The sequence below is a fragment of the Ischnura elegans genome, chromosome 6 (assembly GCF_921293095.1).
Source record: "Ischnura elegans chromosome 6, ioIscEleg1.1, whole genome shotgun sequence".
Classification (NCBI taxonomy): domain Eukaryota; kingdom Metazoa; phylum Arthropoda; class Insecta; order Odonata; family Coenagrionidae; genus Ischnura; species Ischnura elegans.
The window spans coordinates 82892050-82917934 of record NC_060251.1 but is presented as its reverse complement, the minus strand read 5'-3'; the positions used below and the strand labels follow the sequence as shown (position 1 = coordinate 82917934).

The following is a 25885-nucleotide window of genomic DNA, read 5'->3' as shown; positions in this document are numbered from 1 at the left end:
ATTGTTATACTTTCCCCTTTTCTAACATCAACTAAATTAGCTCTACCTCATTCATTTTCTCGTCGCCTATGTCACTTTTTTCTCCTCAGTATCCAAATCCCACATGTAGTCTCAATCCCTATTCTTGCTCTCCTTCGTCAGCGTCTATCTTTTGACTCCGTGTAACGCTACACAATTCAGTCGACTTAACTAGCGCCATTGGAAAGTGGTGCACAATGTAATAAAATAGCAATTGAAAAGACACGTAAGTAAATGATCGTATGTTATTCAGAATGACTGAAGTCAAAGAATCCTTTGATCTCAAAAAAGTTGCTATCATCTAGCTACATATTATCTCGTTTTGTACTTATTCTCTGGAATTTCATTATCTTACTCAAGGATAAATGTATAAAATAATTTTTGGCTTGATTTGGTGGAAGTTCGAGATATCCGTGATGAAAGAACACAAATGGTAATTTCCACGCTTTTTAATTAAGTACAAAACTTTTAATTTACGATCGTTTTGTAGTTAAGAAAAGTTACTACCATTTATGCTATTTCATCATGGATCAATGATAAATGCTTCACTCAAGAAATTTCTGCTTGATAACCTCAATAATGATGGAAAACCTTCCATAATTCAAATCTTGTAATTCCGCTCACTCGTTTCTTTTCTCCTTCGTCATTCTTCAGGGGTATGTCTCGCGAATATCTTTCCAGCGATTTTGGATACGTCTGTGGACTGTGAGCCAACGTGAACGTTGTTTGCGATGTTTTGGCCCGAGATTTTCCAATTCCCTCTCTTGTTTTGAGAAAATTCGCGAGCACTTACGGAGTTTGCGATCACTTTAAGTCACAAGACTTACAGTCCATAGGGGAAAAGGGAAAAAGAGATTCTTTGAGATTTCTCTAGGAAAGGCAGGAGCAGGAATAACATATTGAACGCTGAAATCTATGGATACAGGACGGAGGTAGGAAGTATTTGTTGTATGTGCCGTTAAATGTAAGAAAAAGTGGAATCTGCGGCGAGAAATTTTGGTGTTCTTGAAAGGAAAGAGTTTTTGCCTAAAAAGACAGAGCGGTGACGGAGACAATTTTTCCTTCCAAAGGGTCCCAGATGAAAGAGTGGAGGATAGCTTAAATGACATAGGTAAAGCGACGTACCTTATGTTCTGCTCAACCACTCGTATTTTGTCTTTTACCGTGACGTTTTACTTAAATCTAACGATATCGCTCGAAAATTTAATTGAAATATAGAGTGACGATATTAAATGCTTTACTCAAGAAATTTCCGCTTCGTGATATCAATAATAGTGGAAAGCCATCCATACTTCATATCTTGTAGTTTCGTTTACGCGTTTCTTTTCTTCTTCATCAACCTTCAGGAGCATATCTCGCGAATATCTTTCCAATGATTTTTGAGATGTGTCTGTGGACTGTGGGCCAACGTGTGCGCTCCTGAAGACTGATGAAAAAGAAAAGAAATAAGTTAGCAAAAATACAAGATATAAAGTATAGACAACTTACCATGATTTTCGAGGTTACCAAGCGGATATTTCTTGAGTAATGCATTTCATTTCAAATTGTAACAGCAAGGTGTCCTTAATTGCACCCCGAGCACATGAAAATTTTACCCCTTAGAAAATTTATAGGAGAATTTTTCGTATTAAGGATGCAATAAAATACGTATACCCTCAAAATTTCTTGTGATGAATGAGTAATAAGTCAGGGATAAGGACGGTCGAGTGAGAGTGGTGCGTTGCCAGTGATCTTAAGTTTGTTCCACGAGAAACGAAATGAATGTTATATCTGCGAAGATGTTTCATCCATTTTTATTATGTAATCTTAATTTCATAAAATATGTTGTGTTTTGGAATTGCTTAGATGATGAATTTGGACTCAGTATATTCAAATGAATTTCAAAGGTAATATTTAACTATTGGTCAAAGAAATGCTGGTGACGATCAACTTATATGCCTTTCTGTCATATATATTCTTAGATATAGCATTATATTTACCCTAATTTGCTTTTTAAGGATTGAGGGATTTAGAATTAAAACAATACATATTTGAATAGAATGATAAAATTAATAATTTTAACTTCATAGCCGTATAGGAAGCGTCTGTGTGACAGAAATTATGAAATGGGAAGGAGTTAGGGTCTCTGAAACTGAGTGAAACTCAGTTATGTAAAGCCCGGGGGGGAAAGGTATGGGAAAATGCCTCCGTTTTAACGAAAGGGTAAAGGATGGAAGAGTCGCGTACGAAAGAGAGATTGTAAACCTTGGGTGCATCCTCCGAGATTTTCACTTAGAGAAGAAATTGAAATCGTTCTCACAAAAATTTAAAAAATCCCCTTTTACCTTTCTTCGTCCACTATCGTCGAAAACCTTGGTATTTTACAATCATTGTCATTCACGTTTATGTGAAAATCATTTGAATGCTACAATAAGTTCATTTTCTTGATGACAAAAATCATTGGTAAAAATTATACCGTAAGTGCCATTGGGTACAAAGCTATATGTACAAAATTATTATAAAAACGAAATTTAGTCACCTTGCCATATTCTTTTTTGCATCATCAGCGAATGAATTCATGGATTATGTCCTAGTGACCTAAGTGACATGGAATCACCCTAAATATAAGTGTTAGTAGCTTGCAGAGTGGTTTATAAATTTAAAACCAATTTAACCGATTTAAAAACGCAACCATTGGGTATAAAATATTTCTTTATTTTAATTTAATATCGTGCCATGTTTCCAAGACAGCTGTATATTAAATTATCCGTTATAGAGTTAAAAATATCATTTATTTCGAGTTGTGCAGTCGAGACGGAATCTCCTTGAAGGTGAAAAGGAGTACCATGGAAAGGATCTGAAGGGAAGAGTTTGGGTCTCCGATTCAGAACAGAGCTTTCGCATATAAAAGCAGGGGAAATAGAGGGCTTCGAAAAAAAGGGTCTCTCAGTGAGTAAAGTCGTGGGGGGTGGTGGAGGGGGGAATAAATTTGAGTGGGAGAAAGAGTAGACGTGCTTGCGGGAAGGGAGGAACGGCCGAAATGGGAGTGGAACTCTATGGGCAGCGGATTTAGATGGACGGGAAAAGGTTTTCCGTGGGAGGCCAGGGAGAGAGGGGTGGTTATAGGGGTGAGGGTCTGAAGGAGTTAACCCCTCCCCCCTGAACTCTTCCTTATTCCTTTTCCCCGGACGCAGGCATCGCATTTTATAAATAAACAGGCGGGCATACTGAAGAGGGCGCACGGGAGATTACGTCAATTTTTTTCGTTCGAAAGCTCAAAAGGGTCAACCCGTTCCTTCTATAAGGGTTCGACTTTGTGCGTGTAATTCGTATCACCCTCGTCGTTACCTGTTCTTCTTTCTCAATTCTACACGTCTTGCTATTAATTTTACATATTCGTGTTTAGGAATCATCGCGTCAGCCAAAGAAGAAACGATATGAGTTTGGTCTGTGTTCTCCGTAGGGTAAATTTATTTTATACCTATACTTCCTATGAAACCATGTACTACGCCACCCTAAAACCATATACGACAATTATACCATCATACTACTTTATGAATCACTCGACGATGATTTTATTTTATAGCGTTAATTTCGCTTAACTCACGCGTTAGAGCAATCTTAGGTCTTCGTATTTGAAATCATACCTATCATATTAGGAGAAATATTCTATTTGAGTCTGTGAAATCATATAATTTTTTGAAAATATTTGGATTTAGTTGGTGACCAGGTCACTTTTAATTGTTCTCTATCTATTATAATGCAGTGGGACAACCTAAGATAAATATAAAAGCAAATTTATGTTGTATTAACATAAGGATACGCCAAGAAATGGACAACATTTTATGAAGCTGATAAGGCTCATAAGATCAGTTTTAAATACGTAGTGCCCAGCGGAATGAACGTTTTTGTTCTCATTTCCTGGTAATTTTTGTACTCGATGACCGCGAGGAAGGTAAACATGTAAGGATGAATATGAATTGCTAGCAATTCATATCTGTCTGGCTTGGTTGGCACTAGACCTCCATGCATCTCTTGCTTATCTTTTATCTAATTCTGCTTTAACCGTTTTTGCATTCAAATTTCCTTTATTCATTGATCTTTAGCATAGTTGTAGTTAATATTCAATTAGCTAAGATCTTATATTTTAGTTTATTATTACACTTTTCTGTAAGGTCTATTGAAAAATATATATTTGCAGAAAAAGCTACATTGATCCAAATCTGAAATTCATTCTCTTGAAGTTTAATGTTCTGGTATAACTGTTCAATGTTCTGGTATATCTTCAAAATATCATGGCACGAACTTCACTCTTAGGATTAGTACAACAGTCAACGTATTTAATGTTTGCTATGCCTTTGACTTATATTTTTATTTCAACCGTTTTTACGCTTCTTTATCATTTTCCAGGAAAAATTCCCGAATTTAATAAATTTAAAACATTTAAAAAGATGGTTATTTCTTTCTTTGTCTCATTTATTCAAGAATTTTGTACTATCAATTGTTGATGAAACTCTGTGGAAATTCAAGAGGTATGCAACTGGTATTTTATGGCAACTGTGCAAGACTCCGGAATACAAAATTCTCTGAGAAATTCATTCGCATGTATTCGTAAAGGGCTTCTGCAAAATTGTGTGTTCGCGATTTCAAAAATTGACTGCCAAAATTAAAAAAATCGACCCTTTGATTTAGAAAATTAAATTTCGACCATTCGACCCGTTTTTACTCCCATTTGGCTACGCCTAAGGGGTAAATACCCTAGTTTCCATTTCATTTCAGTGACAGAATTTGTAAGTTAAGGCAGTTTTTTTATGGACCAAGTAAAAATCACAAATATTCGAATAATTGTTCTATTACTTTTTACAACTCCGCAAATTTCTTTGGCGTTGCAAAAATGTACGAGTGTTATATTTTATATATTAGTGGATTGAATTGGCTTGCTGCTAACGAAAATTATGGATACACTTTTTAAGATAGATCATTCATTATTAATACTTTGTTTCAAGGAATTCAAATATTTAAAAATCCTTATATATTGCCTTTGAAACAAGTGCATTATTGAAATTTTGCCTTAACTCTAATATTTTAGTTTGAAAACTACCTATATTCAAATTATTTTACGCTGGGTAAGTAAAACATGCTTAGTGGAGTAGTTAAAGATCATTCAAATTAAGAGGAAGTTAACCAAAGTTAACAAATTATATCTTATGGATTTTTAAGATTGCAATTATATAATTGGACCGGCGAAGGATCAGTTGAAGAGCAGTTAATCTGAAAGACTGGATCTTGTTTTAATATGGATAAAGTTATGAAAATGCTAATTTATTTATTAACTTTTATGGTTCTTCAACAAAAAGTTCGAGACAAAATTTAAATAAAAAGTTTGAACGGTGAGGAAAAGATTTCTGTAAATTTATTGGCAGATAGCTGCAAATTAAACAAAGTCATAGGTTATAATTTTCTCTTCACCCTCTTCAGTATTTAGACCAATAGTCTTCACCTTCATTTATCTTCACTCGCTTGTTATGGAAATTTACTACAAACTACGGGTTTTTGACCATACACCCGTAGATTTTTGCGTTTCCAAAAATTAAAAGAAAAATTTGTTAACATGATAAGATCTGCCCTTAATTTCAAAATTAATATTGGCTTTGATGCTAAAAATAGTCAATGGAGGAAATTTCTTCCGAATCTTTTAAATGCAAACATACGGAAGAAAAACATCCCAGACAAATTACATTAGCCTCTTAACCAAATTTTGACCCTAAAAATATCTTTTTTAACCTTAACGCGAGGGAAAAAAATTATGCCCACATGTCTTTGCAAAGATAATATTTTGAGATTGCTTTCATAATCGCCAAAAGAGAGCTATTTTCCGGAGCATTGATTTTAGCCGCAATCGACAGGATTTATTAATTAGAGTGAATGAAAGCCTTCACGCCATATTTATTAATTAATGAGCCAGGCTTAATGAAATTCTGAAATCAAAAAATGTAAAAAAAACCTTTGCCCTCAATCCGTGGCTACTAATTGGGAATATAAACCTATTTTTTAAAAAGGAAATGAGAAAAGCATGGATTAAATTACGTATAAATGACTTATTGGTGCAGGTTTGTATGCAAAAAAAAATTTATGAATAATTTAATATTAAATAATATGTTACAGAAGACATGCAGTAATTTAATATCAGTAAAAAAAATCAAATCAGTAAAATCGGTATTTGAAGTTTGTAAAACTAGAAAAAAATGAGTAATGATAATGAAAAAATTGTAAAGTATGCACTGAAATCCATTTTTAACATACTTCTAGGTTGTCTACAGCCTAGTACCGCAAAAATCAAAGAAAATTTTATTTTTTCATTAAAAATACATGCTTTAGGCATTAAGTAAGTCATGAATTCTATTAGATGCGAAATATCTTATACCTGATCTTCTTCACCAGCATTCAATAGTGTCCGGTATTATCATTGTACAAAAATTAATATTTTTTTCTTAGGTCACGGGAAGTAGTTTCTTAGTAGCCAAAATAATGCCAGTTAAGTTTGTACGGAATTACTTGCGAGGGTACAATTTTTTCCCCAAAGATCACCTCTGGAATGTATCTGTGAAAAAATCATTTGACTCAGCCGGAGTTTGTACCCGATTCTGCCAAATTAAGGTAAGTATGCTAATGGACACTTGTTCGGGCAATCTAGCCTATAACTTGCCTCGAATGATGGGTTGACGATAACGGATGATGGGTTGGAGAGAAAATTGGCAGCGTTATATATTGTATAAATTGGTTGCAAATTAATTATTAATAAGGCAGGTTTTCATGGAATACTAAAAAAGAATTGTGGCAGGAAATTCTTTCTTCGTGTTTTTCCCTCTTCAATTCACTTCAAGGCTTACTACCCTTCATCCTATCTAAAAATCATTTTCTCTTCCTTTCCCTCCCTTGTTTACCTAACATTCTATCCTCTAATACATTTTTTAACATCCCATCCCTGCTACTCGTTCCATCCATGTCTTCTGTCTCCTCCGTATCTAATCTAGAAGATGCCTCTCTTCACCCACCATATCCAGCACTTTGTCGTTCCTCCTCCTCTTCATCCACTACACTTTCATTCTTCTCCTCAATCACATCTCGAACACCTCCAGTCTTCTTCCGTCCTCTTTCCTGTGTGTCCATGTTTCCATTCCGTTAAGTGCTACACTCCAGATAAGATTCTTCACTAACCTTTTCTTTAAATTCTTACATAACGATCATCTCGTAAGCTTCTTTCTATTTATGAACGCCTCCTTTGATAAAGAAATGCTATCTCTGACATCCTTGCTGGTGTATCCGTTTTACTCTAACGTGCTGCCCAAATTCATAGAAAAATAAAATTCACTTAGTACATTCCGCATTGAAAAGTGTTACTGATAATGGTTTCGAAAATTACGTAACTATTTGGTCCTTTAAAAGGTACTTTGTAACTATTTAAATTAATAATTTAAAAATAAAATATCGTAGAGGTGAGGATCGTAGAAGATGGAGGGAGTAAAAGAAGGTGAGGAGAAGTCAGTTGCTCCACAAACAAGCAATAGTTGTCAGAAGGGACCGTACAAAGAGAATTTCATCTTCCTATATCGTGGTTCTGTAAAATTGGAAACAGTTAGCACACCATTTCCCACTCAGAGAGATTTGGTTATGCCAATGATTTTATCCGTGGCTAAACTCATCATTGCAGCCAAGCAGGAGAGGATTATGGTCAATATTTCGTGGAGGAGGCCTTCATGGCTCTCCGAGGCGCCTTCGTGGAATTCAACGATTCTCAGCTGCAATATATCTTAGGTATGAAATGCGTAGACAAGTAGCTTATAGATATACAAAAATTATTTTAAAAAATTGTTTTATGCAAGTTGGTGAAATTAAATCTTTCCTTCAAAACCTACCATAAATATTACCATCTTTTCATTTTTTTCCAGAGATTATGGGGGTTACTGCAGACATTTTGTATTCCCTCACATAGAGCAATGAGCTACAAAGATTAGATTTTGGTTTGAGCTCGTCACTCATGATAAAGAAACGGTCATCTCTGCGAGTTCTGCATTCATTTTAATTTCGACGTACTTCGTTCACATTGCACAAGTGCGACTCATTCAATTTAACGGCGAACCCTAGTATGACGAGCTTTATCCACCTAATACTTTTTTTCAAGCGGACTTACATCCTTTACCGAGGGCCTTTTTATGTTCTCCGGAGACAATCTATACTCTTCCCTTTGTGTTTTCAGCCCGCTCTTTCGGAAAAGGAAGAGATTTCCCGTGACTACCCCTCCAATTCAACCTTACTCTGATCCCTCCCCCCCCCCCCTTTACCCCGGCGGATATCTCAGCGTGTCTCTTCGAGAAATTATGTTTTTTTCCTCGAAATCCTTGTATCCTTCGCGTAAACAGTTTTTCTTTTTGCCTCGAAGGAGGGAAACTGAGGAAGAAATAGTGCGCCATGTACCGGGTTCTCTAGTTATCTTTCCCCTTCATATCCCTGCTTCAGTCGGTATTTCTATGAGTGCTTCCTAGAATATCCTTTTTTGTTTGTTTTTATCCTCAATGTTTGATGAAAGCTCTCAACAACAGAGTTGTAATATATTCATGGAGATAAAGAATTCGAATGAATGAATTTATTGAGCCTATATCCGTTGATGTCTGTGATATCTTACATCATTTCAAAAAATGTTTCTGAAATGCACAGTTATTATGGTACGTAGAAAGCCGTAAGCACTTTACAGGCTTTTCCTGTGATTAGCCTATTTATCCTCGTTTTCATTCGATGTATTCGATGCTTCCTAGGGATGTATGCTTAGATGATGTAAATATGGACAGAATGTAAAGTCGGAACCGAAATATTGGATTGTTTCGAATTGTTAGATATTGCAGGAAAACTAATAAGACCAACTGACAAAAATGCCATCGAAAAAAATAAACCAATAATGTTATGTTGCTAATGGGATTGGTCCCTTTGAACTGCCTTAAGGTACGCGCGCTGTACCAAATTGTAAAGAGGTCAAAAAAAATTTAATTCAAAATTCAGATGGCACAGTTTTTAAACAGCCTTCATATCAGCAAAATTAATTAACATATATCAATGATGTGATACGGAAGCAGTATCATAGAAGTTACTGTAACTAAAACTTTTGATATTTTTATGCACAATTGATCGAATCATGTTTATTCTATGATTATGAATTTCTTGTCTTCCAAAGTAATATATTCTGAGTAATAATTATTGAAGTATTATACTGATTAAGGTAAGTTTCCATGGAGTATAAGCAAATTACTCTCACAGTTTGCCCTCCCTTCGTTAAACTTCCCAAACTTTCTTCAATTCAAAACAAGTCCATCTTCCTTTCATTCTATCTAAATATCCTATTTTATTTCTTCCTCTCCCTCATTTATTTAACATTCTCTTCTCTAACGCTGTTTTCATCATCCATTCCTCGCTAAGCAATCGTTGCATCCATGCCTTCTATCTCCTCGGTATCTTTCGTACGTAGACTTCGGAGATGTTAAGTAATACTAACTGAAACATTTTACTAAATCCGCTCCAACCACTAATTGAGAGAAAACCGGGAATTTGATCTCGTGGTACTTCGTTTATCAAACAGTTTTGATTATCAAGACCCACAACCGAATCTGAACCCAGAACCTTCCTGTCAGCAACGAAGCTATAAATCTACCCAGTAGGCTACCCAGCTCCCGAAGGCCTCCACACTTCTATGGATTACATAGCACCGGAGTCAACAAATTACTCACACAGCACAAAAAAACAAAGAGCCGTGGCTCATATTAACCCCTTTCCGCCCCGAAAACTTTCTGCTTGCGATTGTGAAATTATTTAGCTATGTTTCTCCTATGGCTGCCTTTAGTAATCCATTGAAATACTTTGGTGATATTTCAACTTGTTTCTTCGGAATGACCCATGCCCATAAAGCTGCACTGGATGATAACGAGGTCAGACCCTAATGTTGTTCAATTTCTACGAGTAATCTCTATAAAAAGGTTAATAAACTTCAAGGTAAGCATTTTGTTAGATTGAGGAAGGTTAAGATAATCTATAAAACGCCATTTTATTTTTATTTTTATGATAATTGCATGAAATTAACATACATTAGGCGTCCATATTGAATTTACGTTTTGCATCCGTCTCCTTCTGTCAATGGGCTCATTATGATCGTCTTCAAAAAGATAATAATTAACGAATTAAGTTATCGCTAGAATCAACAATGTATTTGTGACAATTGTCCCAGCAAAAGACAGTGCGGGTTTTTATCAAGAGCCTCTTATGCTCATAATAGTCTGATGTAGCCATATTGCATCGGCGGGTGGAAATAAGTTTTAATAAATGTTGAAGAAATTTGGAAAGTAGCATTTCGGAAAGGGTTACGCCTGTTAAATCGTTGGGATGTGGGATGAACTTGATGCTTGGGAGCAGCCGGACTAGAAGCAGAGTATCCTGGGATTTTCAATGGTCTGCTGCCCAAGCACTTCTGAGGGAGAGAATTACCCACACCCTCGGCAGAGCGTGGGGTGCGCCATTAATTATGAGGCCGCGAGCGGCGGTTGGCCTGGGGGTAGGATTTAAGCACCGGCTGCGGCTCCATGAAGCCATGTCAAAGCAGAGAGTGGCACTCTTCCGGTAATTTTAATATCTCGAAATCTTAAGAGCATATATCACTCTCTCTCAACCGGTTATTTATCGAGCCGTATTATTTTTTTTACAACTTTCACTACGATGCATGTACCGAAGCAAGTTAATAATTATCAGCAATTTATTTTGTGTATTTGTTTATAGTTACAGATATTTGTTTAGTTAGTAAATTTGCTATTACTGTTGTTTTACGCATGCTTTGCTTATTTGCTGTTATGTCTTTGCAAGTTTCAAGCTGCTAGGTTAGTTTCGTTATCACTGTCGTGCTGTTAATCACGGCTGATCTGCTTTCTATTTGCACCAAAGAAGAGCAAAGTTCAGGGATCCGTTTTTTGTTGTCGGTATTAGGGGCCGAAATCTATCGAAGACTTTCGGTAAAGCACGGGAACACTGTTATGCCACAACGGATGTCTACGATTAGATTAAAAGAATTCCAATATGGTCGCCCAAGGGTTGCATAAGATTAAGGAGGCGGACGACCGTTTACCGCCACAAACCAAGAAAACATTAAGCTTCATGCGAAATGATTCTCTTAGACAGACGAGTTACTATTGACTAAGTGGCACACCACCTGAAAATCAATCACGGTTCTGCCTTGGAATTTTATGGACGCATAAAATTTTAGTAGTTTATTAGTACTTAATATATAATACATATATACATATAATTTTATAACTACATTGCGGATAATAATCAACTTACCCTCGTACTTCGAATAATCGGCATCACATTTATGAATGTGTTATGTACCCTTCCTCTAAGTTCTCTTAGGTTCTAATAATTGGGAAATTCCATTTGTGACGGAATTACCTTTTGAGAAAACTATGCCATATGATATTTCGATAAAATTGTAAAATAAAAAAGACGTCAAACGTTAAACTGTGCATGATCAAAAAGACTTATGAAGGTGTTGTTCGTACACAGTAACAAAATTAAATATATCGAAATAAGCACCTCCTAAATGTGCCCAAAATTAACACGTGACGGAGTTACTGTCAGGTAAACCTCCCAATAGTAATGCTTTCAAACATCTTCAAAACTCTGCGAATCTAATTGTAAGTATAGTTTGAAAACTTATTTTAAGGCTCTGAATAATGTTTCATATACTGATAACATAAATTTCAATCATTCAGCTGTTGATTTATCAAAGTAAAATATTTCCAGCCTAAATTTTCATTTGAGAGAAAAAGTTGACATTTTCATGGAAATGCCCATTCTTAACATAGTTCATTACCATCTCATACTTTATTACGTGTTCCGTGCATGTTATTGGAGCCATTCGGTGTCCATTTTCCTATCACTTGTCCTTCAACAATTCCTTAATCAGGCCATCTTATACCTAACATCGTGTTACCTGCTTTTCTTTCACCTTCTTATGGATTTCTCTTTTTTTACAGTCTTATCTTTTTCTCTGACTCTTTTGAGAGTTTCCTCAATACTCATTTAGTCGGTTCATTATTGTATTTAATACTGTTTTCACGCGCGGATTTCGTAAATGTTTAAAATACAATAATGATTGCTATTCATGAAAATTATTTGAAACTTTTTTTCTGGAAGCATTTTCGTAACCAATCCGGCTGTGGCTGCCCCAATTTTGTGATACATTGATGTGCAGCGATAAATGAAAAACAATCATAATTTTACTCTCCATTTGTTGGTAAAATCATTATAATTTCGAAAATGCTGAATTATCATCAGATTCAGTTTTTTTCCGTTTTGCTTGAGTGAAAAATGAGCGGTTGGGTTTTAATTGTGGAAATTTAAGTGTGATTCGTTTCTCCCAATAATTTTTCCATCCGTATAAATCGTCAATTATTTTTTTCAGCCTTTATACTTTTACTTCAGATGCAGCAATTGAGTAACTGAAAAGTTGTTATTACGGTTTCAGATTTAAAAAATGGCCATAGTATATAAGAGAGCCAATTTTGGGAGTTGTGTTCATTTTCGCCAATAAGATTGAAATTCTTCTTCTCAATAACGAAATTCGGAATTATCAAAAATTAGGGAAATGAGCTTTAGAAGTATTTTGACCCTATGAATTGTGATGCTCTTTAAGTTAATTTTACAATACCTACTCAACTTATAAAAAACGCAAGTGCGTAATCAGGAAATTCGTATATAGAGGACAACCAAAGGTATAAAATAATGCTTTTTATTATCGCAAAATTAAATACGCAAAAATAGGATCCAACTGAAAATTTAATTCGCCTGTTTGAAGAGACCTTAAAATCCCTTGAAGAGAAGTAACTGCTTATTAATGATAGGGAAATCGATGACTACAAAGCCGTTATCTTGATCAACAATGACAGAAAGATTCTATCTCACAAAATGGATCAAAAATAAATATTGATTACAGATTTAACTTAATATTTTCACATTATTAATCCAAGAGTAAGCTGTGATGCAGCCATCTGGTTGATTCTATAGATAATATAAGGCTGTTTCATTTGTGTTAATACTATCATTTGGAAAATATATTATCAATTATTACTTTGAAGTCTTTGCGAAGAATGTTACAACCTGTGGCTGCGAGAGTGAATCTCATTATGGTAATATTAATAGAAAATGTATATTCTTGAAATTTAGCGTTGAGTGGAATTCCGTTTATAAGCAGAATTTTTACATTGACTCTGCCACATGATGCTACCATTTTTTGGTAAAATATTATACTACCTAGATTTCTTCCTATTTGGCGATTCTGTTGATGGTGATGCCGATTCTGTTGATTTTGATGATGCAGGCTCAGTCGAAGCACATCCTAGACACCTTGGCGACCCGCCTTCGATAACGAAGTTTGCCGTGTCGATAATGTTTTTGCATCGCTGAAAAAAATCAGAATCAAACTTACGGTAAATGTGATAGTCTAATTTAAGTTATTTAGTTATACACGAGGCATTCAGGAATAGGAAGGAGCTAATGAGAGGATTGCAATGTAATAGTTTAAAGAAAAGGTTAGTGAAACCTTTTCTGGAGCGTACCGCTTTACGATGCAGAAACGTGGACATTATGGAAGAGGGGCGACAGAATGGTGGAGGCGTTCGAGATGTGGATGATGAGAAGAATGGAGAAGCTGAAGACGACGGAGAGGAGGAGGAACGGCAGAGTTCTGGGCATTGCAGGGGAAGAGAGGCAGCTTTTAGATGTGATACGAAGGATACAGAAGGTATGGATGGAAGGAGTACTTAGCGGGGAGTTGATAGCAATATTAAAGGGTAGAATGTTAGGTAACCGAGGGAAAGGGAGGAAGAGAATAGGAATTTCAGATACAATGAGAGGGAACAACCCTTATTTTGAATTGAAGAGAAGTCCATGAAGTGAAAGCAGACTGTCAGGATGCTTTGCAAGTACTCAATGGAAACTTACTTTAATTGGTAGAATATTTTATTTATAATAATAATCATAGTTTAAAGCGTTTATTTTTAGTAATAGTTTGTGAACTAATTGAAAGGAGAAATTACTAAATTGCGTACCTCGCAGACGAAACATTTCTTGTGCCAGTTCTTCCCAACTGCTATTACGCAAGTATCCGTTATTGGCTCTTTGCAAGTGTGGCATCTCACTGTAAACAGCTTGTGGTAGCAATCTTTGCAGTAGCATTTTCCATCTTTCTCCATAAATGTCTCGCCGCCAAGTTTATTTCCGCATTCCGCGCAAGCAAAGCACTCTCGGTGCCACTTTTTTCCCAAGGCAGCTACACAGGTCTACCTTTTCAGGAACAATTATTTCTATCAGTTTCTATCTTCGATTAGTAACTGTGGAAGTTATCATTAATTAAAAGAATCTGAAATGAAATTACATCTGTTATTGGCTTTTCACATTCTGCACATTTTTGCATAAACAGGTTATTGTAGTCCTCTTCGCAGTATGGCTCACCACCTTCCTCGAAGAATACGTCGTCAGTTATTGGGATTTTACAATATACGCACTGGAAATGTTCTGAATGCCACATCTTTTGAAGTGCTAAAACACCCTAGTAAAAAGAACAAGCAACTGCGTGTATTGATTCATAAATTGGTGAATGAATACGAGAGCATAATATTTTATGGTAAGAATCGGACTTCATAGGTATATTAGAAATACGTATGTATGTTCTTTTATATCGGTTTTTTAAGAATTCACTTAATAATAAACACAATATTAGAAGATCGTGATGATAAATTTGATTATTTTATGGATTTCAGTAAAACGCGGTTGACAGACAGGTATACTATGACAAAATGTAAACAAAATAAATTGGCTTCAAGTTACACTTAGTGTTTATTCCATCAGTATGCAATTAATCAGTGCCATTATCGTGATCGTGAGAAAGAATAATAGGAGTATACAGTTTACAAGAAAGCCACGGTAGACCTAAATCAAGTTACGTAAAAAATATATTTGCATTGCAGTTACGTCCGTTGAAAGCAAGAATACTCTAATATATACAATGCATATAAATAAATTCTCTAATTCAATAAGAAATTATCAAACGTCGCCCCATACCTTTTCTGTAATTTCCTTGTTGCACGCAGCACAAACAGTAGCAGTCGTATTTGGGGTATCTGCTGGGATATCTACTTTTGAATCTTTTTGGAAATCTGTTTTTATTAATGTATTATTTGCTTGCTCCGTATTATTTGAATGTACCTCCGGATCTTCCATTATTGGAGAAAAAATTATAATTTAATGACTTGATACCCAGGGATATTACCTTCTTCTGGATTTACGTTTTTGATAACGCTATTCGAATATTTTGGAAATGCAGCTGCTATTATTATTTATCCTTGGTTACGTTGGTGATGGTTCTCGTTACTGTTTATGTCTCAGAGTAAGGATTGGTGTAGAGGGCGCTTTCAGGCTGCGCAGTGGCAGATTCTGTAGTCAACATGGTTACCACGTGACCGGGGGAAGAAGTGCGGGAAATTTAAATCTACCGAAGCGCGGGTGGCTTGAAGTTACCGTATTACGTTGATGCAATGAGGGCTAAATGAATACAATCGGGCTCAATTACTTCAAAAAAAACTCGCAAATTGTAACAAAGACTCTTAGAAAAAGTAATCAGTGGAATTATATCTACAATTAATTTCCATTTTTCTCCCACATATGATTTAAAATTTCAACAACGAAATTTATGTCGTAAAGCTTTGTTTTTCTTTTGTATGCTTTCAGCATCTAAAATTGTCAACAATTAAGTTTTTCAAAAGAATATCAGAAATATCAAAGTCTAAATGCAAATTTTGCATAAGATTCCCAATGACTGATTGAGTAATATATACCTTTTTTTACACTAGGGGCTTACTTTACGACTCTCAGCTCATACATTACCTCAAGAATAAAACGTTTCCAAGATTTGGCTGTATTTATAATATTAAACATGTAATTTATATAATGATAGTAAAATTATTTCACCATGGAAAGTAAAAGAATGCATAGTTTTCAACTATTCCCACTATTTATGGTCTATAGTATTTGCATATTCACCAAAGCATTAAAATAATACATTTTTCAAGTTTAATAGGATTCCTTCTGGACTAAACAATGCACTTGATGTTTCCCACTTTTATTTGGAGATAAATGCATATTTTAATGATAAACTTTTTCCTGCAGAGAGAGCAAGAGCAGGATAAGGCAAAGTTGAGTTGCATAGCATGCCCAATAAAATACAAATTTTAGACCCCAGCCATGCGAACTTTTTCCTGCAGAGAGAGCAAGAGCAGGATAAGGCAAAGTTGAGTTGCATAGCATGCCCAATAAAATACAAATTTTAGACACCAGCCATGCGAAAGCCATTCTACATATTGAAGCCCACTATTACCCCGAGTTGTGACTTTCAAGATGCCAAGCAAGTCAGCAGCCCTCATTAACGTGCCATTTTAGATTAACTTCACAGTCTTGCTAAAATCAATGCAAAGGGATACAGGGCAAAGGGATACAACGCTCCTGGAGAAGTAGCAAAATTTGTGCCCACCGCAACAGTTAATGTCCACTACATGCTGCACTCCAGGTCACCATATTTCATTCAAGACTGCTAAATAGAAACATATTGAGCATAAACAGAAGGTAGAGAGAGAAAAAACAAGAGTTTGGGTTTTATTTCTGTTTATTTTCCTTACTGGTCAATACAATACAATGGAAAAAAGAAAACTGTGATTACATGAAAGGAATAGCAAAATATGTGGTACAAAAGATAAATGCGATCTTGAAGTAACAGTAGATATAATTAAGTAAAAAAACCCATGGCAATGTGGCATCAAGCACACATGATATCATACCAGGTGAATTGCAAATAGGAATTGCATATCATCCACAATAAATTGGCTGCAAAAAATATCTTTTAAAACCTGATATTATCCATACAAAACAGAAAATGAATTGATTATTCCTCGATTAACTTAAGAATAGCACATAGGCAACAAATCAAGTGCTACACGAAAACACCAGGATTGTACGGAAGATTTGGAGAATAAATGGAAGGAATAAATTAACAGGTCATGGTTACAAAATTAGAGACTCTTGGTTGTATCTACCAATATATAAAACATTTAAGCAAAGGATTTGAAAGATTCAACATTAATCCAAGCAGGAATCTTGGCAACAAATAAAATAATATATATAAAACAACGGGTATTTACATGTGGCATGGTACAATAGGTGAGGGTCAATGTTGGCTACCCCACAAAATCCTAAATTGGCTAGCCTACGAAACTTAATATGGGTTGCATTGGTTACATTGATCACCACATAATTACAATAATCTGGTTATATAGTTTACTCCATGAAACTCAATTTTGGTAACCCTTTAATAATTCTAATGGTAAATCAAAGAATTAACTAATATTTTAAGCCTCAGCAATAGTTTTCGCCCTAACATATTTTAAATATGAATCATAATTGTTGGTCTATATTTATTACCAAGAGGAAAATATTTAACAATTTCATCCATACTTGCCAAACCTTAGCTAGAAAAACTTTGATGCTCATTAATGATATATGTTAGGCATCTCTGAATAAAGAGGACTATATAGCCGGACCTTCTTTGAAAGGTGTTTGAACCCAATGATATAGCCAACCATTCCAATCACCATTTTGTTAGCTTCCTTGAAATGGCATTTCATCCAAATCTTGCTCCCTAACTACCTAGGGGACAATACCCAGTAATCTCAGTTTCTAATAACATTTACCTTTGCCCAATTTGTGAAAAGGGAAGTTAAATTAAGTAGAGTCACAATTTGGCTTTATAAAAGGACTTTATGCTGAGCTTGCTGGGTACAAATTTATTGACTCTGTTCTTGATGGCATAGATAATAATGCAAATATAATTAGCATCTTTTAAATCTTAGAAAAGCTTTTGACTCAGTTGACCATGTAAACTCTAGTGCTATGGACTAAGAAGTATTGCAACAGAATTAATAGTCTTTCTAGATAATGAGAATGCAATATGTAACTACATATTTCCTGTGGAAAAATGAAGAAATGGTCATCCTTATACCTGGAGGTTATCAGAGGGGTTCCCCAAAGGCTCCATCCTGGGGCCACAGCTATTTATGTTTTACATTAATGACCTACCAAACTCATTTAATGATGAGGATTTTATGTATTCAGACGATACCAATCATCTGTTAAAGCAGACAGGAAATGTAGTTTTTCCACCTCAAGAGAGTAGCACGAATATGTAGAGTCGATGTTTTAAAAATAAGGTTTTAACACATAAAAGTAAATCATCCTATATGCTGGTGATGGTTTTCCGGGTTTACACCGCGTTGATATCAACGCGGTGTAAACCCGGAAAACCGTAATAATTTCATCCTATATGCTGTTTCATACGCCATAAATTAATAAATCTATCCATCTGGGGCCTAAGTCTGTATCTTCGTTTTCTCCCGAGTTGGGAGAAAATAGACTCGTGAAGCATCCGTTTCATCCAACTGAAGTCCGTAACTCGTTTCTCCCGGTAACGGAGAAAGCTTTCTCCCAGTAACGGAGAAAGTGTTTCTCCTGGAGAGTATCTTTCTCCCGACGGAAGTCCGTAACGCGATTTGGAGAAACTGACGCACCCTGGACGGGTGCTTCGGAGTCACCCGCCCGGGACCGGCCGATTCATTTTCTCCCTGGGAGAAAACGAGAAAAATAGCAATGGCGGACCGTTGTGGGCGATCGAACTGCGGTTCTATATGTACTCTCTTATGTATTTTTTACGTATTTGTGCCAAATTATGACACGAAAATACATTCTTCAAGTTAGGCAGGCAACGTATGTAGTGTAATTAGTGACAGGAATTGAAAGTTTTGTATGGCTGTATTTGCAAGGAAACTACGTGCCGTGAACTTTCATTGTGCCTCTAGTATAAGTGAACAAAATTTGTGTCCTTAGTGTACCCCTTAGTGAATTGATTGCATATAGACGATGAAGTAAAGAGTGAAGTGTGTTGTGAATGTAACATCTTCGGCGAAATTATTTCGTACGTACATAACTTAGGTTACGAATTAACCGTATACATTTCGATGAAAGGTATCTAACCATTGCGAAGGGGATATGTTTCATATTTGAACTAGTTGTACTTTAGGGATACATCCAACGCCTGTTAATGTTCATCCGTTTCTAAGTTCTGTTTGATTTTATTACGTATTGCATTTATTACCATTTCCCAATTCGTTGTGAGATTGTGAACTTATGGCAGTGTTTACATTTTACACATTTCGTTGCGTTGTTGTTTGTTTTTGTTTTGGTCATGTCTTGGTTACGGTAAGAGCGATAGTGAAATTCGAAGTTTGTTGGTGATACAATAACTGGTTTGGCCATTTGTTTCAGCCTATTCATTTAATTGTCTTTGCAATGTTAATGTGAAACAACGTAACATGATTCTAAGTCCTTAGTGATGAGCAGGAAGTGAGGTGTGAAGAATCCTTTCGAACTTCAAGGAGTGCAAATTCTTTTAGTGGGTGCAATGCGATTGGAAAACCGATTATCATGTTTTATTAGTGTTACATAATAGTGTTTTATATTTATTGTGATCCAAGCTTTTCATTGAAACAGTTGATTCCGAATATAATGATTTATAAGTATCAAAAAGACTGCAGGAGAAATGTGTGCGTTGTAGTGCAATATGTGATATGATGAGCAATAAATATGTGCAGGTAAGGGTAATTTTGCTTTGTTTTTTATGTATAAATTCCTCTAGATAACTATTTTTCCCATGTTTTCGCTCTTCTACGTTGTCAGTATTTGATAATTTTAAATGTAGCGAGGCAGGTTTTTGTGTTTCCTTAACTACAACATTTTGGGAGTTTGCAAACATATGTTAGATACTAATTGCTCGTACGTAGGTATTTGCAATGTAATAAATCATTCACACATTTACCGTAACGTTATTTTCTTTACGATTCTTTTCTGCATAGTAAAATTTTTCAATCTCCCTTTTCCACTCCAATATTATGTATTTTAGCTTTTCGAGTATAAATGCATCTAATACTGACGTTGCTAATTATGTTTTTCCATATTCATTACGCATTCACCAATGGAAGCAAGCATCCGAAGTGCAAAAATATGCAATATATATCGTCAGTGAATACAGCGGCCAGGAATACCTGCATCTAAAACATACAAATGCATTGGTATTACGCATTAGTCAATCCTTTCTCAATGATCTTTTGTTTGTAATAATGAACAAATATAACTGCGATGGATTTAAATCGATTTATCAACTACCTACCAATTATCATTTCGATGCCTCAATTTCTTTTATTTGAAAGTTTAACTTTAATGATGAATGAGTAGCCCTTATTACAAGTGAGAATCGTTTGATTTCCCGCTCGTTTTTTTAATTTGAAACAAAGCATTTCTATTGATTATTCACGGTATCGCCGGCTTCGGATTCAATATTTTTCATACCTATCTGCTCTTACTGTCCGATACCGAGAATTAGAGTTTTCTCCGGTAGCGGCCAGGAGCTGATGTTTTCTCCGCCAAGTTACGGACTACAGGCGAGAGAAAACTACGGGAGAAAACTCTTTCTCTGGAGAAAGGAGAATTCAAGTTACGGACTTAGGCCCCTGGAGTGAAGTCCCCAATGCAACTATGGAATAGATAGTCATTGTAACAGAAAATTGCATAATAAAGATAACTACTAATATTTCAGTAGAAGAAGGTTATTACTAATGTAATTTATGAGTTGCTGTATGGATAGATGTATCATATGTCTAATTTGTTTCATAAATTCTAGCTGAATTTTTGGGCACAGGTCTATGAGAGAGGGAGAGAGAGAGTGATAGAGCTATAGAGAGAGGGAGAGAGAGAGGTCCACTTGATTCATAGATAGCTGTACAAAAAATATAAATCAGAGAATACAAAATTTTTTCTTACTAAGGCTGGAAAGGCATGACATCGAAAAAATTTTCAAATAGGTATATTCCCTTAGAAAAAGAATGTATACCAACAAGGATGATTTCTATTTTGCAGCAACTTGTCACACCATTCTACTTCCTTCCTCCAACCAGAATCACTTAATTTGCAAACCCTTTAATGCCTAGGATACCATTCTCTGTCGACACAGTAAACTTTTCCCACGACCACATTTAGAACATATGCAACCCAATGGCATCCATTCTGTCTTTCATGCTCATGTTATATGATGAGTGAAGTCAAAACAGCCCATCATAATTAGTCAGTGAAACCTGACGCAGGTACTAACTGTGAATCACCACACGACAAGTTATTGGTTGTGGTACAGAGGTAGAAATATAATAATATAACTTGCCTACGGAAAAAAAGGGAGATAGGGATACTTATAAGAGTCAATTTTTAATCCCAATTAAAACGATGACAAAAAATATTAAACGTTGTAAACTGGAGATAACACTGCCATTATTCAATTATGAAAGGTAATTAGCCTTCCTATCAAACAACTGTTACGATACCAAAATACTCTTGCACAGACATTGGGCTTAATTTGGAAAATAAATTAATGATTTTGATGAAAGATAGAAATGTTCGTGATTGTCAGCACCCTCACATCTGCATAAGTAATGTAATTTTAACCACTCTCAAGTGCCCTATATGAGTAAAACACTCATGTTCCATTTGACAAACTGGTAGCTTAATATATACAATACTAAATAACCTAATAAATTAAATTGCAATAATGATTTCAATGCATACATGTATGAAATGTAAGGAAATAAATGTAATAAAAGAATTTCCACGAAATCCAGACATAACCATCTAAAAAAAATAACATGTATAGGAAAACTTTTCCTATCAAAAGATATACTTCCATCACCTTTAGGCCTCGAGATTTGCCTGATTCCGACAGCATACTTCGAGTTCAACAAAATTTATACTCATACCTGTGACACCCGGCTTTACAAGTTGTTTACTCCGTCATTTCTTACGGCAAAGATGCTTGAATGAATAAAAATTGTAGTCACAGCTGTAGGTTTCCGCGAATGACCAGCGAAATTATCACTGTCAAGGGATTCCACTGTAAGATGTGTCAAACACATTTTGGTGCACTTGCTGGACATGAAATATGCTCTCCTTACATTCCTCATCAATAATTTCCTTCTTCTTCACTATCAGGAAACCTAAAGAGACACTTTTTATAGTTCACATACATCAGCCGTAAGAAATATTTAAGTAAAAGCCCATATTTTAAAGGAATAATAAAAGGTTAAAATATCCCCATTTCAAGGCACGTCAAACATTCCAAACACACTACACACAAATTCCATTATAAAAGGAATACCGTTGAGGCTAGAAGGATACGGAAATTATATGAACACTAAGGCACTATGAAGAATCAATCTAAAAAAATTATCAATGAAAAGGCAATCCACTTCCTTTCGCGAAACATTGTTTACAGCTCCTAGCATAGCAAAACATTACCATGCTGACGTTACGGTATTTTAGAAATTAAGGGGAAAAAAGAATCTAAACGCCCCAGATATATTCAATATAACAAATGAAAAACATCGAGAAAGAAAATAATTATCATTCACTGTAAGATCACGGTTTTACTTTAAAAACTACTCACCTTGTCGGAAATTCGTATGTTTGTTTATCTTATGGCGATATTTCTGCTTCCTATCCAACCGTATCCAACGTTCCAAGGTCACGTGACACAATCTTGACAACATGCGCTGTAGCCAAAGCGCACTCTCCCCTATCCTTACTCTGAGGTTTATGTACCCTACGTTATTTTTATGGATTCGGTTGATGGTCATTAGATATTCATGGCTAAATACTGCTAATTATCTGTAAATGATACATAATAGTTTCAAAAGGAAGGCATTTCTACTTTCGTAATTCAACGCTGGTTACGAATGTAACATGTAAGTACGTGGCACATGACTAACATCATAAGTGTATCACTATATCTGAATTGAGTAATAAAAATAGTAAATATCTGGTGAAGCTCAACTCACATTTTGTGATACTAATCCCAAAGTTTAAAATTATTTGCATTGTATTGTTTATCTTTGAAGTTGTGTCACATATCTTATCCCGTGGACTGGATATTCATGTGAAATTTTATTTCTATTCTCGCAAACAGTTAAAAATTCCCTGGCTAATGTAGCCAAATCACAATTTGTATCGCCTTCGAAGTACGATGATTAATATTCGAGTATTTTTGCAGTAAGTTTGGTTCAAGTCGAATCACGTAGTGACCTTCTTGATGCATGCTACTACAATCCTCCTAATTGTAAGTGAATTCATGATTTATGTTTAGGTAATATGTTTGGCAAATTTTGTAATTAAAGTTGGCTTTTTAGATTTTGGTAACTAGCATTTGATCGTCAAAGAAGAGCACTGTTAAGGATTATTAATGACATGAAACTTCTGGATACCTCCAAGATTTTTCAGTGAAAAACTTCGATGAGGGACTCCGGAATTTTATCATCAATTCAAGTTAACTTCAGGGTGACCACGTAAACATTCAAAATTGGCAGTTAATTTTGAAAATTTGCAACCCATAACTGTCGTAGTAATAAATAATACGACATTTTTAAAAATTTTAACATTAATCAAGATTAGAGTTCACTGGCTTAATCCGCTTTAAGCAGTCATTTAAAATAGGAACCCCTGTCTAAATTGTTGCCACTAGGTAATTTCAAAAGACCAACAACTATTTTGCACCTTGCCATTCTCTCGTGGGGCATACTTGCCCGTGGTGACATACCTGTTATAAATTTTAAATCAAGCGATACCATGATACTATGGTACTAATGAATTAATATTTTGCGTTGTTTTTCTACAATTGAATGTGAAGTATCGGCCATATTTGAGAAATCATGATTTTTAAAGAATTTTTGTAATTCTCAGGGGAAAGACAGGTGACGAGCAGATAATGCTTTACGAGCGAATAAATTGAAACAGTTCAGCATCGTTTCACCTGTGTGACTTCTTTTGAAATACACTGATATTCCCCATTTTCCTCTGCTTTTCGGCAAAATATCAGGCAATATTCCTATCAGCTGACGTCATACGCAGATTAGCCTATTTCCATCCACGGGAATGGAACTTATATATTAGTGACTTGACTCAGGCTCTCACAGATTGTGCGGAGCAGCGTTTTGAAGAATAAAGGAAAAATTGAAATGATAGTTGAAACTAAAAGTGCTGAAAGACTTGCAATTCTAATCCAATAAAATTTTGGGCGATGCGTTAAGTTTTTGCTTGAATTGGAAGATAATCTATATCTAGAATTAAGTAGAAAAAATATTATTTGCTGACAGTATCTACATCCTTTGGACAATAGCTGCGAGTAATGTAGAACATACAACGAGCAGAAAATCAGAGGTAGTGTTATTGTTTACTTACTTATAAATAATGGGATCTTATGATATTAAAATGCAGAAAAAATGGGAATCTATTAAGATGAGGTTGCTAGCAAGTGGATTCTCTCAAACAATACCGACCACTCAGTATATGATCTATTTTCCATTTATTTATCCTCCTGGAATCGATAAATCAACCACAGACGACGATTCTCGATTCCGATTCCGTACCCGAGAATCGGTGGAATCGAGAATCAACATTTGGAATCGACTCACAGATTATAAGATGTAGTTAAGTGACAACAGGGTTATTTAAACCATTGTAAACTTTCTTAGTAGTTTCACGGCTCAAAAGGTAACTATTGGTATTGGTCATTTTAATAATAATAATCCCTAACATCATTGGCCATCAGAAAAAGTTATTTATAAAACTCATGCATTGAAAACATTAAATCCATAAGAAAATGATATTGCTAAACCACAGGGTTATTTAAACCTTTGAAAACATTCTTAGTAGTTTCACGGCTTAAAATTTTATTTATTCAAAATTATGGTGTTTTTACACGTGTTAACATAAACGTAACATAAAAACACATATACGTGTTTTATGTACGTATGCGTGTTTTATGGTGTTTTGACCTCTTCACGAAGCTACGGAGTCAGCGGTATGTTTCATGACTGCCTGGTTTCCCGCTTATTTAAGTCGTTTGCACCTCTTTCCTCCTCTTGTAGCTTTCATTCGTTCCCTCCCACTCCCCTCCAACAGCGCCATCATTCGTTCGGGGTTTCCGATGTAATATTCACCCTTTCTGTCAAGAGAGCCCTCCGATATTGCTTTTTAACGGGATTTCGGTGGAATTGAGGGGGAGGTGGAGGAAGGGGATATTTCAAGTGGCTAGGGAGGGGAGGGTTTGGAGAGAAACGGGGGAAAATGAGTTCATTTCCTGGAAAAATTAGGAGGAGTTTTGGGTCTTTCCTTCATCGTACCCTAACCGGTTTTGTATATTTTTTTTTAACCCACCAGAAGTGAATTTCGTCGGATACTCGGAGATGGACGGGACTCGGATTAATGGAATACTAGCCTGTATTTGGTGCCTTATTTCCGTTATTATTGCGATTTATTTGTGATCCGGCGGTTGAAAATGTTTCCTGCGTTCACATGGCAATATGACCATGGATGAAATGGACTAGTGGATGGTAAGAGTCGCAAAAGATGGCCACGAGGCAGCAATATACCAATGACATGTTATCAAGAATGCTTATGGCAATGCAGTACGGAAATATTATCACTATTCTGAATATTTTACCTTTTTTTCGTTGATATTGCGATGTATTTAAGTCCCGTCGGCCAAAACTTTTGCTACGTAAACTTAACTATATAATCATGGACGAAATGGACAAGTTAACGGTCTGAATGTCAAAAGATGGCCACGAATGAGCAATATACCAACTAGAAGTAATTTTTT

At 35.5% G+C, this 25885-nt stretch overlaps 2 protein-coding genes across 2 annotated transcripts in view; one reads left to right on the top strand and one right to left on the bottom strand.

The window, feature by feature from the left end:
• The window catches only part of LOC124161073 (retinal guanylyl cyclase 1-like), a 524211-nt gene that overhangs the window by 126623 nt on the left and 371703 nt on the right, over nucleotides 1–25885 (top strand). The gene's annotated exons all lie outside the window — the stretch shown is intronic.
• LOC124161074 (transforming growth factor beta-1-induced transcript 1 protein-like) lies at nucleotides 12805–15446 on the bottom strand. The gene is made up of 4 exons (XM_046537247.1): nucleotides 15151–15446; nucleotides 14465–14638; nucleotides 14139–14369; nucleotides 12805–13490 (listed from the first exon to the last, which is right to left on the bottom strand). Exons 1-4 carry the CDS (start codon nucleotides 15307–15309, stop codon nucleotides 13338–13340), a joined length of 717 nt encoding a protein of 238 aa, XP_046393203.1. The 5' UTR covers nucleotides 15310–15446; the 3' UTR covers nucleotides 12805–13337.